This window comes from Pempheris klunzingeri, chromosome 14 (assembly GCF_042242105.1).
Source record: "Pempheris klunzingeri isolate RE-2024b chromosome 14, fPemKlu1.hap1, whole genome shotgun sequence".
Lineage (NCBI taxonomy): Eukaryota > Metazoa > Chordata > Actinopteri > Acropomatiformes > Pempheridae > Pempheris > Pempheris klunzingeri.
Window position 1 is genome coordinate 9,372,388 of NC_092025.1, and position 17,727 is coordinate 9,390,114.

Here is a 17,727-nt window from a genome sequence, read left to right on the forward strand (position 1 = left end):
CATAACAACGAAAATACAAACTGTGCCTTGCTATGCTAGCCACCAAGGAGCTTCTTCACCTTAGCTAGCAAATTAAACTATTATTTCCGAGTTTTCATAAATGACAGTTTGTGCAGGAAATTAACAAAGGCGTCCTCTTTGCAAAGTCCGTAACGTTTGGATTGTTGGGCTTCAGTCCGTCTTTGATTTAAAACGAGGTAAGTACTGAGGTAAAATGGCGGATAGCTTAACGTTACGTTAACATCCAGGGAGTTTGTCATCGATGCTGCTGTAATGAGTGGCCGGTCAGGCACTTGACACTCGTGTTAACAGGACTTCTTGACATAGAAATGTGACGTTATAATATTAAATTAGAATTAGCGTCATTATTAATGGCGGCGTGGCGCTAAGAAGCTAGTGGTCCTGTTGGCCAGCTAGCTAAAGCTAACGGCAATGCTAGTCAAGCTAGCAACTAATCTGATGCTGAAAATGTATAAAAGTCCCAAAGTGGACCCTATTTCTTACAGTCGTAGCTCGGAATGAATAAAGCAGTCGAGGAGAGTGTCTAAAGGAAGCTGACAAGACAGCGCCAGGTGTAGCATCACATATCGGCTACATTAGCTCGCACTAGCTAGTTAGCCGCCGTAGCAAAGATGGCCCGTCAGGAAGAGATGAGAGAGGATTGAAATCAGCAGCTTCGGAAACATCTGTAGTTTGTAGTTCGGAAGTAAACCACTGCGCGTGTCAGGGCGGCTTTGAGATGTCTTAGATTAGAGGTAGTCAACGTTTGGGTTTACTATCACAACCACCTGCCATGCAAACTTAGGAGAAGCACTACATTATTTGTCCAAGAAGGCAACACACCAGAGCCCAGGATGCTTTCTTTTCCTATCTATGGTTCTTGTAGTCCGAAGTCAGGCCCCTCGTCTGACAACAACCATGCCATGTTTACATCGCAGTCTGGGACTGCTCCTCACAGCCTGTCAGTGTTGTGTAAACACGCCCCCGCAGATTTCCCTTCCCTAACAATATCTGCTGTAAAGTTAGTCATGAAGTAGAAAGATGCACCTACACACAGTATGTTATCCGTCTAGTTAAGTGACAAACCCTTAAACAAAACTGTATAATGCTCATGTGCTTGTTTAACATACACTTTGATCAGTGCCCCAATGCATACAGATGTGTACTCGTTATTATAAGCATACAGAAGTGGACTGTGCAGGGTACACACACACACACACACACACATCCCTCAGTGTGATTAGGTTGTAAATAATGCTAACATACTCTATACCAGCATGAAACCATAAATCTACGTTTATGTATGATGTGATTAAAGTATAACTCAAGCTTACAGGTGATTTTGCAATGTGTCATAGATAGTAAAGGTGCTATTTGTTTACTATGGTGGGACCTGGAGATGAATTTATCACGTCTGCAGCTTTATGCATGTGTTCATTTTTGTCAGCATGAACTAGTGGATTTAGAGTTGGTTTCTCAGCACAGGTGTCGCACTGCTCTGTTAGATAACCACCTGCAGTGTGATAAATGGCCATTTTTGGCATAATTTCCTAAGTCCTCATGGCATATGTGAGTGTAGACTCACAAGCTGTAAACACAAGGTGTCTTGAACTTGTTGCATACTGTAATTGTTTCACTGAAGTTTAAAAAAAAAGATAACACAAACTGGGATATATTAATGTTGTATTGTGCCTTGAGTAAGTGGATCATAACACACTAGGCATGAATTAATCTGCAGACGCTCCAATTCTGAAGAAACAAAGAAAACTGAAACAGTCTTTGATCTCTTATGGCACAAACCGGCTGGTTAACAGAAGTCAATAGTTAATATGATATAAAAGAGTCAATAAAATAGGTTTTTCAAAACTTTTGAGTCATCACAACGGTGAGAAGTTCAGCATACATGCTAAATGTGCACAAAAATATTGGGCTGGTCAGTCCTGTAGTTTGAGAGATTAGCCTCAGACAGGTAAATACACACTTGCGCCTGGAAGAGATAAATATAAAACATGAATAAAATACATTGAATCCCTGTGTATGCAATTCATTAACATTCTTGGCATTTTTATCTGATGAACAAAAAACGTATTCAACTCTGAAGTGACATCACTCATCATAATTGATGATTGATTACTTCAGCGCTAATCAGTAATAGACCATTGAAAAGCAGATTGTTGTGATTCAGCGGATGATGAAAATGAAAATGTTACTTGTATTTCCAACTGTGCACTTTCGAAGTCAAAAATAAACTGATTCACAAGTTCAAACATTTTGGCACAACAGGAAAGGACAGCTGTTCGTAATAACATTAATGCTCAAGTGTCCTAGTAAATCATAACAGTGAGCCAAGCATGCACAACACCAGTACCATCATTCATTCATCACTTATTTTGTCATTTACGCCTATGCTTTTTCAGGCTTTATAAATGTTTTTTAAGCTATGAAATGCACCCATCATGTCTGTTTGACCTTAAGAATAAACTTACATTTCAGTGAGAAACACAAGGTCAGATTTAAATGTCCCATATTATGCTCATTTTCAAGTTTATGCTTGTATTTAGAGCTGTTTTCAAAGTGATGATGCCAAAACGTGGTGAATTCATGAGCAAGATTTCACAGCCTGTTTCATGTATGTGGAAAAATCAGTCACTTACATGGCGTAATGTCTTCAGTAGCTAGACCTGCTACTGCCGTGCAACAACTGGAACTTATTTAGAGGTTTCCTTCAGATACATGACTTATATAACCTGTAATGCTTTGTCAACAGTGTCGCTATGCTGAGGTTGTATACCGTCATTGAGCCACAGCAAATACTGTTTCTCTGTCTTGGCTTTCATCCAACATAATGTCTGCTCTTCATGCTCATCGCCATCATCGTATATACACAGGTTTCCTATTGCTGAGACGTCTGAGTGGTGCATTGTCAGGCAATTGCATCTGACGGCCTGCTCTTTTTCTGACAATCTAAACAAACACATTATCTTCATCCCTTGGTCTTGAGTGATACACGTGGTCTTGAAACTGAACCATAGAAGATGTACTGTGATATGTTCAGGAGTTATTGCAGCCAGTGTTACTGTCATCATTCATCAACAAACTCCCCTGATTTGTCTCATTTTTCAGGTGTAGCTGAGAAGACACCATCTTGCTCCAGAGCAGTAGAAGCACCTACTCCAGCACGTCCAGAAAATGTTAAAGAAATGATAGCAGCGCAGGATTTGCACACAGACTTTCAAGTTCCTCAGTAAGCAGTGCATCACAGAAATGCTTTATCAAATTAAACATGTCTTTGAGCGTTTTTTTTTTGCATTTGTATGTATACTGTCATGTTATTCCCTGGAACTCATATGCTATTTTTTGTCTGTTTCTTACCCATAATGACTTCATGTGTTGTGCACAGAGAGGCAGAATCTCAGTTGTCTTCAGATACTGACCTTGAGGACCCGGATGGCAAAAATGCGAAGACAGGGAAGGGAGCGGTATGTTTTTCAACCCTTATATCTCCATTGATTCATTTTCCATACCTGTACATGTGTAATCTGGGTCACAGGCAGACTTGGGCCAATCCCAGCATGCATTGGGTGAAAGACAATGAAACACCCTGGACTGGTTCCCAGTATGTCACTGGACTAACAATTCAATTCAATTCAATTCAATTTATTTTGTATAACAGAGTTGTCTCACAGTGCTTTACAAAGTTCACTGAAATAAACAAGAACACAGAGTAGAGACAGTGTGTTGCGCAGCAGTTGTGTTTGATCACAAAAATGTCATCAATGTCTGCATCAGATGTCTGTAATATGATTTAGTCTCACACTGTGACAGATTATTGATTCTCAGTAACCTGATAAGATATTCAGTCTACACACACATTTAATGCACACTGGCTGTGCTCAGAGTTATGATAACACAATAACACACTTTCTTTCTTCCGTTCAACATCGTTCTCCCCAACAGGCCGCCAGGAAAGGGAAGAAGGCGCTTGGAGACAAGGCCAAAGGGGGCGGAGCAGGGAGGGTCCCTGGTTCTGGCTGGGTGAATGGCCATCGTCAGGAGAACGGGATGGACAACATGACCCTGTTCGAGGTGGTTAAAATAGGGAAGAGTGCCACACAGGTGGGTAGACTCTAGCGGGGTGAGGAGATTGTGTCTTGTTTTGTAGTTTCTCATCATCGTCTGTAACACGCAGTGATATTTCAAGTTTGAGTAAATTATATTGTAAAATGTCATTGTTTTTTTTTCCAGTCTGTTGTTGATGATTGGATTGAGGCATACAAACACGACAGGGACACTGCTCTCTTGGACTTAATCAACTTCTTCATTCAGTGCTCTGGCTGTAAAGGTAAGTCACTGATATGCTGAGTCTAAATATGCAGCCGGTCGGGTGCCTGGCAGCAAATTAATCTGGTGATCTTTTCTGTCATTTTGTGATTCTTCACACAGGCGCTGTGAGTGGAGAGATGTTCAGGAATATGCAGAACTCTGAAATCATCCGAAAAATGACAGAGGAGTTTGATGAGGTGATGCACACAGTGTCTTTACATTTGTTTACTTATGTTTATGAGGTCACTTTTGCGTCTATTATGCCGTCCAACAGAATAGAAGTAAACTTTTGAGACTGCAATCAAAACATTTTTTATTAATGCAAATCCAAAAGTTTGAAAACCAAAAGTTTCATTTGAACATTTTTTTGATTGCTGTGTTAATAGTTTTGTTCTGAAATCTATTCGGTTTGACCATAGTAAAGGCGCGAAAGTAACTAAAAGTAATGAATGAAATCATAAACATGAATCTGTGAAGAGATGTTTTTAATGTGGTAAGAATAAAAGAAAATTAGCCGCATAAACAAATGTGATCCTCCTGACCTGAATTTGATCGTCTCTCTGTCATCATCAAACAGGACAGCGGTGACTATCCATTAACTATGTCAGGACCACAGTGGAAGAAGTTCAGGATAAGCTTCTGTGACTTCATTGCCGTTCTGGTGCGTCAGTGTCAGTACAGCATCATCTACGACGAGTATATGATGGACACAGTCATCTCACTGCTCACCGGCCTGTCTGACTCACAAGTCAGGGCGTTCAGACATACAAGCACACTAGCAGGTCAGTTCTAACATGCACATTTCATCTGATTTCTCCTCCGTGTCTGTCTGCATGTTCATGCTGTTATTCTCCGGAAGCTGTTATTCCTTCATCTGCATCTGAACTTATTTTGTCTTCGTCAGCCATGAAGTTGATGACAGCCTTGGTGAACGTCGCTCTGAACCTGAGCATCAATATGGACAACACGCAGAGACAGTACGAGGCCGAGAGGAACAAGGTCGTTGCAAAAAGGGCCAATGATCGCTTGGAGCTCCTGTTACAGAAGCGTAAAGAGGTGGGGAGAAAAATAAGTTGCAACTACATTTAAATCTAAATTGATTTTGAGTATAATTAGGATTCCAGAGTTCGCTAAAGTGAAATATAGACCTGAGACAAACTTAATGCAAAACTATTATTCCGTTCACATCATCATCATGACCTTCAAATTTACTGAGAGTTTTTGATTTTAGTGTGATATTTTGGAACAGTAATTTATACAGTTCAATAGATGTTTGAAAAAGTCTGTCACTCCAACAGCTGCAGGTCGCTGACAGCTGCACCATTCATATTTTTCATTGTTTCAGATCCCCTTACACTACCACTGACGCTGCTAAATTAATTAGCTGATTTCTGACTGCAGTTGAAGTGTGAAATTCTTTCTTCTATTTGATAACATTTTTTGTCAATAATTAATGTAGGGGAACAAATGGCCTTGTATGACAATTGTGGGGGTGCTGACCATGCTAATGAATTTCACAAACATGCACCTCCTTATGAACAGGTGGCACTCAACAGGCTGAGATAAGCCATTTATGACAAGGTTGTATGACAATTAAGGGAGTATGGTGAATCCAACTTGGTATACTCATGGGATCAAAAATACCAAAATGTTCTCGCATGAGGCCCATTGTCCATGTTTAAAAGCTTTTTGTCCAAAAACAGTGAGTGTTTCTTCATCACTATGAGCACATAGTGAGTCAACCTCACATACACTTTCCTGTTGCTGTAAATACTCACTTCAGCACCAAACGCGTATTAATCTATGGTTACAAATTATTACAACAAATGTGGTATGTCACTTCTGTTTTGGGAAACTACTTAGCCTTTTAAGATGAAACTATATACGGAGTATGTGACCAATTTTTAATAAATCTTTAAAGATTTACCTCTACAGAAAGGCTAATGGGCTTTTGGCTGACCAACACATTGTTAGTTGAAATTTGTTAAAAATAACAAAACATAAGATAATGCTCGCCTTACACTTAAACATCAATAAAATAACAGATCTATCAGAAATTTCCCTGCAAAACCACTTTAAAGTAATGGTTTTCGTTTTTGTGTTTGAGGGCTGAAAAAGGCAGAACAAGGGGATTTTGGGGGGTTATCTTCATGCAAATTATGTGAAATGTATCTCTGTGCTTATCTTCCAGCTTCAAGAAAATCAAGATGAAATTGAAAACATGATGAATGCAATTTTCAAAGGAGTATTTGTTCACAGATATCGGTATGTGAACCCTTGATTGACTTGCATATCGTATGTTGACCGTGAGATTTCAGTGAGGTGCCGCTAAGCACACTTAAGCCTTATGACAATAAGCAGGAACCACTCAGTGTTCATTTTTGGCTTTTTGGCGCCCTCTAGTGTGAATGTAATGTCAACGCCAGTATGAGTCCCTGTGATTTTAGTTTGAGACCTAACATCATTGAAGAGGTGTGTTTACACATAAGCCTGTGACAGGCCTAGCGACATGTAATTAATTCTCTTCTGTTTGCCAGCGATGCCATTGCTGAAATCCGAGCTATTTGCATTGAAGAGATTGGAGTGTGGATGAAGCTGTACAGTGACGCCTTCCTCAATGACAGTTACCTCAAATACGTTGGCTGGACAATGCACGACAAGGTGAGCTAACAGAAAGCATCTGTGTAACCGGCACACTCAAGAGAAGCAGATAAAGTGGCGAAAAACATATGAAAATGTTCAAATTTAAACTTCTAACCTCAGTTTGAATCAAACTAACCATTATCATTATCATTGCCTATCATTTATTTTCTTTTATGCATAGGATACGAGTATAACTTATGATGCTTTCCTGATCTAAATCATGATGAGAAATGGATCCATATCATAGCATGAGACAAGCTGAACGGTTGACTGTTGGAGGACTAAATGTTATGTAGTCCAAATCACCTTATCTATCAATATCTGGTCAATTATTTAGGCCGTGACAAACGAATGAAAAAATCACTTCAAATTCAAGCATCTTATACATTTTCTATATTTCTACTTTGAATCCAGCAAGGTGAGGTACGGCTGAAGTGCCTGACTGCCATGCAAGGCCTGTTCTACAGCAGGGAGCTCGGCGCACGACTGGAGCTCTTTACAAGTCGCTTCAAGGTGAGCGAGCCGCTGCAGCACCTCAGAACGAGTTAGATGCTTTTTGTGCATCACTGAAATGTGTTGGAAATTACGCCGATACTTACAGAACAACAGCATAATTTGGACTTCATTATACCCACGCATTCTATGATGTATTAATGCAATAAAGATCATTTTACTCTCATTCACAGGACCGCATTGTGTCTATGACTCTGGACAAGGAATACGATGTTGCAGTGCAAGCTATTAAACTTCTGACGCTTGTCTTACAGTGAGTAACCTCCTCTCCTTCTCAGTGGAGTCATTGTGCTTTTGAACTTGTTTTATGAAACCGTATTATGTGACATAACGCTCATTAGATTCAACACGATAAACACACAAAATCGTGCTACAGATAATAACGTTTTGCCACAAAGACATTACACTTGTCTATTGCTCACAAATCATTTTAGTTAATAGCTGAGAGGACTGTTACTAGATCTAAAATGGGAAGAATATTACCATATTTTGTGAGATTTTATATTCCTATTTTCTTCCTGATCCGAAAAACCTCTGTGAGGTTGAAAACAAACCATTTCAGACATTTCTCTTGAAGTCTAATTCTAAATGCTCATCTTTGTCAATCACAGCTTTATCATCTTTATTACTGAGATTATTGCATTATTCCATCTAACAGGAGTAGTGATGAGGTTCTGACAGCAGAGGACTGTGAGAGCGTATATCATCTGGTTTACTCTGCACATCGACCCATTGCCATTTCAGCTGGAGAATTTCTGTTTAAGAAGTAAGTGATTTGTTGCGAAGTGTTTGCTGTAATCTGATACATTAACAGCAAAAACAGGAATGTAAAGAATTGTTGTGCTTGCCAAGTTGACTGTGTGAGCAAAAACAGTGAAAAGCTATTTTGCCATTGTTTTTAAGTGAATGGGGAAATCCAGTGAAATCACAAAATCTGGTGACTGAATACATGACATGTTTGTCCAACCTCATTGTGTTCCCAAAGGAACTACAGACAGAGCAGCAGTTTATTCCACCTGCCTTCACCAGACATTTCTAATAGCTTTTTGTGTTGTGCTGGTTGAAGGCTGTTCAGCCATCAAGGTCCTGATGAGGAGGGACTACCCAGGAGGGGCAGGCAGAGCCTCAATGGCAGCCTTATCAAGACTACTGTCTTCTTCTTCTTGGAGAGTGAGGTAACCAGCGAAGCCTCTGTGTCTCACTTCTGGATATTTTGTCACTGAACAAAAAATGTCCATCTTAAGAAGTCTGTTAATGCTTTTTGGGTGTTGAAATTTGTTTATATTATTTTTGAATTACACTTGAATTACGCTTTTATTTTCAGTCAAAAGTTGTTCCAATTTAGGCAAATTATCAACATTGTCATTTTGATTTTAATAGCTCCATGAACATGGGGCCTACTTGGTGGACAGCTTGTGGGAGTGTGCATCCGAGCTGCTGAAGGACTGGGAGACTATGATCAGCCTGCTGCTGGATGAGCCCATGCCAGGAGAGGAGGGTAAGGGTCCACTCTTTCAGATAATTACGGGCTCATATTCCCTTTTTCTTTTGATTGGTACCCAGTCAGTCATCATCACACAGTCAGTAACTATCTGTGTTTATGGTTTTTAGCCCTGACTGATCGCCAGGAGACAGCTCTGGTTGAGATCATGCTCTGTGCCATTCGGCAGGCTTGTGAATGCCACCCTCCAGTCGGCAGAGGCACAGGGAAGAGGGTGAGTGTCTGGTCGCCATGTTCAATGTGGAGAGGATTAAACTTTCTTGAATGGTTTCTTGACATGGTTGGTTTTGTGCATGGAAAAGGTCCTGACTGCAAAGGAGAAGAAAACACAGCTGGATGATCGGACGCGGGTCACAGAGATGTTTGCAGTTGCGCTGCCTCTACTACTGGCAAAGGTGATTACTTGTGTTCTGCACAACAGTTGCTACAGTTGACTTCTGTGTTTGAATCCCAACCATTGAACTTAACTGCTTTCTCTTTTCTTGTCATAGTACTGCGTTGATATTGATAAAGTAACCAATTTGCTACAAATACCAAAGTACTTTGATCTCGACATCTACACAACTGGCCGGTTAGAAAAGGTTTGTCAGTTTTTTTTAGATTATGAAACTTGTAAATTTCCTTTCTATATGCAGTGCCAGTGAAACAATGTTATGTACTTCTGGGTTCTTATTAAGCATTTGGATGCCTTGTTGCGGCAAGTCTGGGAGGTCCAGGATAAGCACACAGACATCGAGGTCCTGGAGGCCTGCTCCACTACCTACCACTATCTCTGCAATGAAGAGTTCACCATCTTCAACCGCGTGGACATCGCCCGCTCCCAGCTCCTGGATGAACTTATAGACAAGTTCAATAGACTCCTGGAGGACTTCCTACAAGAGGTGAGTGCTGTAAAAGGATTTTTTTTCCCTTGGATTGTTTGAAAGCATGTTCACAGGTGTAGAGGCAAGGGTGCATGTCCAGGATTTCACAGGATTGATCTACTGTTTGTCAGGGTGAAGAACCAGATGAGGATGATGCCTACCAGGTCCTCTCCACACTCAAGAAGATCAGCGCCTTCCACAAGTAAAACAACACATTTGTGCTTATGATTTCAATAGATTGTTGGCTGAGTAATAGCATTTCCATTTTTTTCTTTTATGAGGTAAGATGTAAATAATGATATTTGCATGAATTATTTTATAATAGTAGTATTATTTATCATTTGCATTCTTTTTGCTTCCAGTGCACATGACCTCTCTAAGTGGGATCTCTTCACCAGCAACTACAGGCTACTCAACACAGGTCTGCAGAACGGGGATATGCCTGAACAGGTATTGCAGCTCCAACACATGGTCTTATCTAACTTTGTCAGTAACGTCTTCAAAATATGAAAGCCAATCAGTGCGTTTACATGCATTTAACTATCCCGGTTACATGCAGTGTTCTCCATTAAGCTGATTTCTTAAACATGTAAACAAGGAAATCTATTCAGTAATCAGGCTAAGGGATTAGAGAAATTTTGGCTGTATTCATGGGTATCAGGGTTCCTAATCAGCTTTTTACATGAGAAAAACTTGAGGTAGGGAAATGAACCGAGAGTTGTTCGTATTTGAAATAATTCCATTGAAAGGTCTACAAGTCTGTAGGCTATTTCTGATATTCAGACACACATGCACTGTGAGGAAGCTCCTTCCTCAAATCAATTAGAAACCCGCTACCCTTTATTTATGTATATATCTCTCCGAGTAACTTGAGCACATATTAAATGCACATCTCCAAGTAACTTGAGCACATGTAAATTCACAGATTGCATTGAACATTACGGTTCATCTGATCTGCCTCCCTCCTTCCCCCCCAGATTGTGATTCACGCAATGCAGTGCACACATTACATCATCCTGTGGCATCTAGCGAAGGTCTCGGAAGGCAGTTCATTAAAGGTATTTATACACTGTGTTCATGACACATGTTTTGGAATACGTGGCAAAGTAAGTGTTGGTGTGGACAGGTGAACGTGGGCTATCACTTTCATTTTTGACCATAATCATAATTTTTCTCCACTCTGTTTTGCGTTTGCTGTCAAATCAAATAACTGCAGTAATAAAAGAACATTATTACTGAGCTCTTTTAAGAGTGTAGGTTTTTGATTATATATGCTAAGTGGTATTCCCTTCAAGTCTAACACAAAGTACCTTTTACTACATCTTTTACTTTGTCATACTAACAAAATGCATTAAGGAAGCTATTGGTTTTCTCAAGGACTGATTTTGGCATTAATTGACCACTTAAGCTGTCAGTAAGTAGCACCAGTTTCCATCAAGTATAGCTGGTTTGAACAATTACTGATGCTGTTACTGCATCAGTAATAGTGTTACTGATTTACTGTGCCATATCTCAATTTTTGGACTGTTATTTTTAAATTGATATAGATGTATCAATACAGTCCTAACTTTTAACTAGTTCATTTGAAAAGAGTGTGCTTTGTTCACTTATCAACTGTCTAACTGAACATTTGCCTCTTTCAGGGTGACATGGTGACCTTAAGAAAGCAAATGAGAGCTTTCTGTTTAATATGTCAGCGTTACCTTAACAGCATCAGCACTGCAGTTAAAGAACAGGTGGGGCTGAGCAGATAGGACTGTTCTTTTATCCCTGGCTTTCCCACACAGTCATTCCTCATTACCACTGAATATTTGGTTGGTCAGTATTTCCATAAATGCTGAAGTGTTGTGTTTATTCCAGGCCTTCACCATACTATGTGATCTGTTGTTGATCTTCAGTCACCAAATCATGTCTTCAGGCCGGGAACAACTGGAGCCTCTGGTCTTTACACCAGACTCTTCTTTACAGGCAGAGCTGCTCAACTTCATTCTGGATCAAGTTTTTATTGATCCGGATGATGACAACAACAGCACAGGTCAGAGTCGATCACCAAGTAGCCTCAGATGTGAAAAGTGAAAAGTGGTTTATTTTTTTTTTATATATATATATTTTATATATTTGTATTATTTTGTTTTTCAGATGGACAGCAAGATGATGAAGCCAGCAAAATTGAGGCTCTACACAAACGAAGAAACCTTTTAGCTGCCTATTGCAAATTAATCATTTACAATGTTGTGGAAATGAACACTGGAGCAGATATATTTAAACAGTATATGAGGGTAGGCTTAAACCCCCTTTTTAAATCCATTATAAGGAATTCCTCCCCTCCTGCTCTTCTTAAAAGTCTTTCTTCTCTTTCTCCTTAGTATTACAATGACTATGGAGATATCATCAAGGAAACGATGAGTAAAACAAGACAAATCGACAAAATACAATGTGCAAAGACACTCATATTGAGCCTGCAAACGGTAAGATTCCTTGCCCAGGTGGAGACTTAATAATTTGTGAAAAGACAGCATATTTACTGTCGCCTGTTTCATTTTTTAGACACACTAGTAGACCTTTGGTGCCAGCAAATGTTTCAGATTATCTAAAACAAAATATGAAAAGGTTTACTGAGTTTCATGTTAATCTACGAGGCTTCACTTGTGTCACGTACTCAGAGGAAGGTTCTGGTCTTCTTAAGGTTGAATTATAATAGAAATAAAGTGCGCCACAGCTGACTGAACAGATCACAAATGCATTCAGTGTAAGATTTATACCTCCCAGTCTTCAAAACCACCTCTAAAGAAATGTGGGAAAAGCCTTTCTCTTTTTTTTCCCTCTGTAGTTATTCAATGAGATGCTGTCTGAACTTGGCTTCAGTGTTGACCGCTCATCATCAGCTTTTTGTGGCATAAAAGAGCTCGCCCGACGCTTCTCATTGACATTTGGCTTGGATCAGATGAAGACCAGGGAGGCCATTGCCATGCTACATAAGTAAGTAACCAGATTCAGTCATTTAGAGATATGTATGCAACTCAATTATTTTCATTCACCCTCTCCCTCTGTATTTGTTTTAGGGATGGGATTGAGTTTGCTTTTAAGGAACCTAGTACCCAAGGAGAGGGGGGTCCACCTCTCAATATAGCCTTTTTGGACATCCTGAGCGAATTCTCTAGCAAACTAATTCGGCAGGACAAGAGAACAGTGTAAGTTTGAGCCACAAGACCATGGTTTATGTTTGTGGTGAGCATGGAGCTGACGAGGAACTCTGAAAAGGTCCTAACTGTGACTGTTGTCATTCTGACACTTCTACAGTCACATGTACCTGGAGCGGTTCATGACGTTTCAGATGGCCCTGCAGCGAGAGGACTGCTGGCTGCCCCTCATCTCATACAGGAACTCCCTGCAGGTTGGTGGGGACGACGACACCATGTCTGTCATCAGTGGGATCAGCAGTCGAGGGTCCGCCAGGAGTAAGAAGTCCAAGCCAGCCACTGGTGGCAAAAGGAAATTGCCCGAAGGTGAGCAGTTTGGTTGGTCAAGATTTACTTTGTGCACTATAAGAATTATCCCCCCTCTCTTAGATTAAACAAAATAATTTTATCTGCTTGTTGCAGGAAGTGGTAGTGTTTTTTGCCTTTGAATTCGTGTCATTTAATAAACTATTTTCTGTAGCTGAGGAGAACAGCTGCAGCAGCAGTGATGCAGTTTGGGTGAACCGTGAGCAGAGCGTGCATACGCCAGCGATGATGCATTCGCCCCACCTCACCTCCACTGTACTGAGGGATCCAAAGAAGATGAGGCCAGAGGACAGCTACACAGCCGCATTCACCATGCCAACAGAGCAGCATCCCCATCAGCCCGTGCCTCCCCAGCAGCAGCCACACCATCACCACCAGACCGCCATTGATTACAAGTACAAACACCTATCTACATGCATGTTAATTCACAGGATCTTGTACACCTTTTGTTAAACTATGGGAATTATGAAGTCATATTAAATACTGAACACTGTCCCACAGCACTCAAGTTACGTGGATGTTGACACAGAGGCAACAAGCGGAGGCACGTCAGCAGCAAGAGCGGGTTAGCATGCACTATGCCAAGATGAGGAACCACATGCAGCAAGCAATGTGAGATGGCACTCCTCTTCAGAGTACATTAAATAGGTTTGAATTGTGGGAGAAAGCTGAGGAATTCGTTTTTTTTTAAATAATATCCAGCGAATAGACAAGAGTGTGAAATCCCGTAACAAGTATCTTTGTGTACTCCTCAGTCGTCGAGGCTCTGGGCTCATGGAAGATGACGAGGAGCCGATAGTGGAGGATGTGATGATGTCATCAGAGGACCGCTTGGAGGACATCAATGAGGGCATGGATTTTGACACAATGGACATCGATCTGGTAATGAAACTGCAATAAATGAAGTTGTGAGCGCTGATACTGACCTTTAAAGTTGATTTGACAAAGTTGTTAGCAGTCAGTCGCTGTTTTACACATCCAGCAGTTATGGAGCAACATTATCATTCATTTGAAGTAGCGTTTGTGTCCCCATGGTGAATGTATGAAAATATCTGGCCCTCTTGCTGCTAAGTGTTCCACTATGTTCACCATTTAGAAGCTAAATGTGTCTGGCTGCTGTTTGGTGCCGGGCAGGTAGTAGGTTTTGTAGGTTTTTAGAGCTATTTTGGTGAAAACAGCTGCAGCTGAAAATGACGCTATAAGAACGGTGAGAGCTGCAGCTTCAGGTGATAATACTGTGTAGGTTCATCACTACAAGTGACCCCTTTCACATTGTCATTTGTTACATTGTTATTATAGAAATAGATCAAGAAATGCTAATCTAGATTTTGTGAACCACAAATACAAACAGACTGCAGCTTAAGGTGGGCAAATATCTACAGTAAATGTTATGAGCTCCTCAGACACATTTTAATGGTCCATGTGATCCTGTCATGCCTCTGAACAAGTTTCCTCCAAATAAAACAAATGTTGTTGCTTCCTTGTGGCGCCAAATATCAGAATTTGCACATCAGCATACTATTCAGAATTTGATTACCACTGTTGATATTGTATATTCGCTCTGCATGTTTTTGCAAACTTTGCAGCTCAAAGCGAGTACTGTTCTGACTAAGCTGTTATTTTTCAGCCGGCATCAAAGAATCGCAGAGAAAGAACTGAACTAAAGCCAGACTACTTTGATCCATCTTCCATCATGGATGATTCAGTAAGAATGTTTCACTTCTCATAAACGTGATAATTTGTTTTCTAATGATTTAGAGATAATTATGAATACTATTTATCTATTACAGCACACAACATCCTATACTAAAGGTGCATCTGACACATTTGTAGGTTTCTCCATCATGGAGGTTGGCAGCAATAGCAATAGAATACACTGAATTTACAGTGGATTCCCATTTTAACCATGATGGCAAAAAAAGCATCAAAATTTCCATATAAATGTCTATAAAATCACTTTTCACCCAACTACTTTCCAAATATTAACAGACTATATTGTATGTATAAAACTGATTCTTTAGTCCTTGTATTAATTTAAGCAGATGCTGTACTGTTATCACAAAATGAAAAGTGCATTTCACACAAATGCATGAATGCCCAAACAATAACATGTCCTGAAAAGGCTTACTACACTCATGTTCTGAAACCAAACATTTTTTTTTTCTACTTATAAGATTGTGGATTTCTAAATGACACCTGTATTTTTTGTTGTTTAGGTTCTCAATGTTCCGATGTTCTAAAACAAATTGGATGCATCAAGGAGAATGTGTTTTTCAAAATCCTTGGAAGATCTGATGGATGACTGTTCTCTGTGAAAATCAGAACGGAGCGAAATACACTACTGTAAATGGTTTGTGAAACACCAATGTTTGCCTCTTCAACACTTTGTTAAAACTTAGAGGGAGAGCTCGAATTAAAATTTTATTCTGATATTTTCACTCACCGGACTCTATGTATACACTGCAGCAGAAATGTTTTTGTTTTTGTTCAGTTTCTCTAAAAACAACATGATGTGGCCAGTTCATGGTGAGTTGACAATAACAGACTGAAATTCAAATGAATAACATATACCTTTAATCTTTTTCATTCAGTAGACAAAAATTGTCTGATGTAAATACATAGTGGCCATTATACCGGAGGGGTGAATACAATTTCATGAACACCAGTGGATAGAAATGTAATAGCCCTGCAAAACAGTACTACTTTTATGATGCTTGTAGCGTTCAGTTGTTGTTGGACACTATAATGACACTGCACTTTGTCAAAGAGGTGTTAATTCAACTCTATGGTAATTTTACAGCCATACTATTTTTTTAGAAATTATCATTGGCTCCAATCAATGCCTCTCTGACGCAATCTAAACATAATGCACTTCATAAAGACGGTATTTTTTGCAGCGCGATTGAAATGGGCTGCATTACATTGTAAAGGTGTCAGTGATATTGCGTTCACCTGCTGTACTTTTAAACTGTAGACTTTGGCATGGCATGTAGCCATATATCGAAAACATGTACACAGTAAAGTATAATGTGAACTGGCGTCTCATACTGTTCAAAGGCCTTGCCACAAATGATATACGACACTCTCAGATTTCTTTGTGATGGTATTTTTTAGAAATGTATGTGTTCTGCTTTTATACCTTATAGATGACTTTGATTTATAGATATTTTGTAATGACAATCAAATGTAAAATAATGGTTTCTAATCATGTTATTTCACATAGATGCTGAAATAATCCTTTTTAATGAAAATGATTATGTTACTATAGATATGGCCAACTGTTTGTATTTTCCTTTCATCTCTATAATGAATGAGTGCAAAAGTATTTCATTGCTCAGATGTGGTAATTGGACAAATTGATGGCTGCATCTTACATTATTTTTTAATATTGGAAGCTTTCGCAGTGTCATACATAAGATTTTAACTCAACTTTAAACATGTAACCTCTCCTATATCTTGACTATTTTTCTCCACTGTATAGTATCCAATAATATCTGATAATACAGACATGCCATAATTGCAAGCGGTAGAAGAAAGGATTTGAAAAATGGTTGAAAAAAAGGTGTGTGTGTGTGTGTGTGTGGTTTTTTTTTTCTAGTTGTTAAGTGTGCAGAGGATTTTTTTAAAACGCCAATTTATTTGATGTACCACTGTCGCGTGAATAGGAGTGATCGAATGATTCTGAATTACAAAGTTTTAGAAATATTTAGTCGACTATTATAGTATCAGAATTGTATATTATACAATTACAGATGTGTAATATATTGTGAATTGGTGCTTATTTTATTTTATATTTGCCGTTTCTGTTTGCTTAAAATTTTAGGGAAAAGTTAAAGAAATAGAATGTAACTATTTGAAGTTAACCTACTAATTTGCAAGTATATACAGCACATTGTTTTGTTTGTCTTTCAATGGATTGTTGCGATATTTCTTTACCTCCATGTACCGGCCTGGTTGGCAGATTTTATGGAAAACGATGTATTCATATTGTAGTTAGAGACAAATCCCTTATTTCTTCATATTCTCCCTATAAACTGGACAAACAGATCACATGGTCATAAACACTACCATTTATTTACTAACTATCCATTTTAGGCAGATGAGAAAAATACATCTTAGAATTGCCTGTAAATTTACATTAATCTTTTCATTTTGGATCTTTTCTGTTTTTGCATTGAACTGCTGAAAATGTGCATACATCTGTACGTTGACTCATATTTAAATATTTGTGTATATTAAAATTTTTGTTTTATTCTTTTTTTCAAATTGCCCATTGCATCCTTTAAAATTTGTATTTATGTCTGGAGATGTAACATGAACAGAATAAACTGCGACGGTGTGATGATTTTAACAACGTGAGTGTCAATCGATACTTCTG

The 17,727-nt window shown here is 39.2% G+C and overlaps 1 protein-coding gene across 1 annotated transcript; it reads left to right on the top strand.

Annotated features, from left to right (window-relative positions):
* stag2a (STAG2 cohesin complex component a) lies at window positions 1–17,703 on the top strand. Its single transcript, XM_070843092.1, has 34 exons — window positions 1–197; window positions 3,124–3,244; window positions 3,401–3,479; window positions 3,958–4,116; window positions 4,246–4,342; window positions 4,444–4,520; window positions 4,901–5,105; window positions 5,228–5,379; window positions 6,515–6,588; window positions 6,861–6,984; window positions 7,381–7,479; window positions 7,653–7,732; window positions 8,138–8,245; window positions 8,546–8,654; window positions 8,860–8,977; window positions 9,091–9,194; window positions 9,283–9,375; window positions 9,472–9,561; window positions 9,658–9,861; window positions 9,975–10,045; window positions 10,206–10,293; window positions 10,821–10,901; window positions 11,487–11,579; window positions 11,704–11,878; window positions 11,983–12,122; window positions 12,210–12,311; window positions 12,674–12,822; window positions 12,906–13,034; window positions 13,144–13,349; window positions 13,504–13,744; window positions 13,851–13,961; window positions 14,105–14,231; window positions 14,977–15,054; window positions 15,566–17,703. The coding sequence occupies exons 2-34, from the start codon at window positions 3,201–3,203 to the stop codon at window positions 15,587–15,589; spliced, it is 3,831 nt and encodes a 1,276-aa protein (XP_070699193.1). The 5' UTR covers window positions 1–197; window positions 3,124–3,200; the 3' UTR covers window positions 15,590–17,703.
* Window positions 17,704–17,727: the final 24 nt, after the last annotated feature.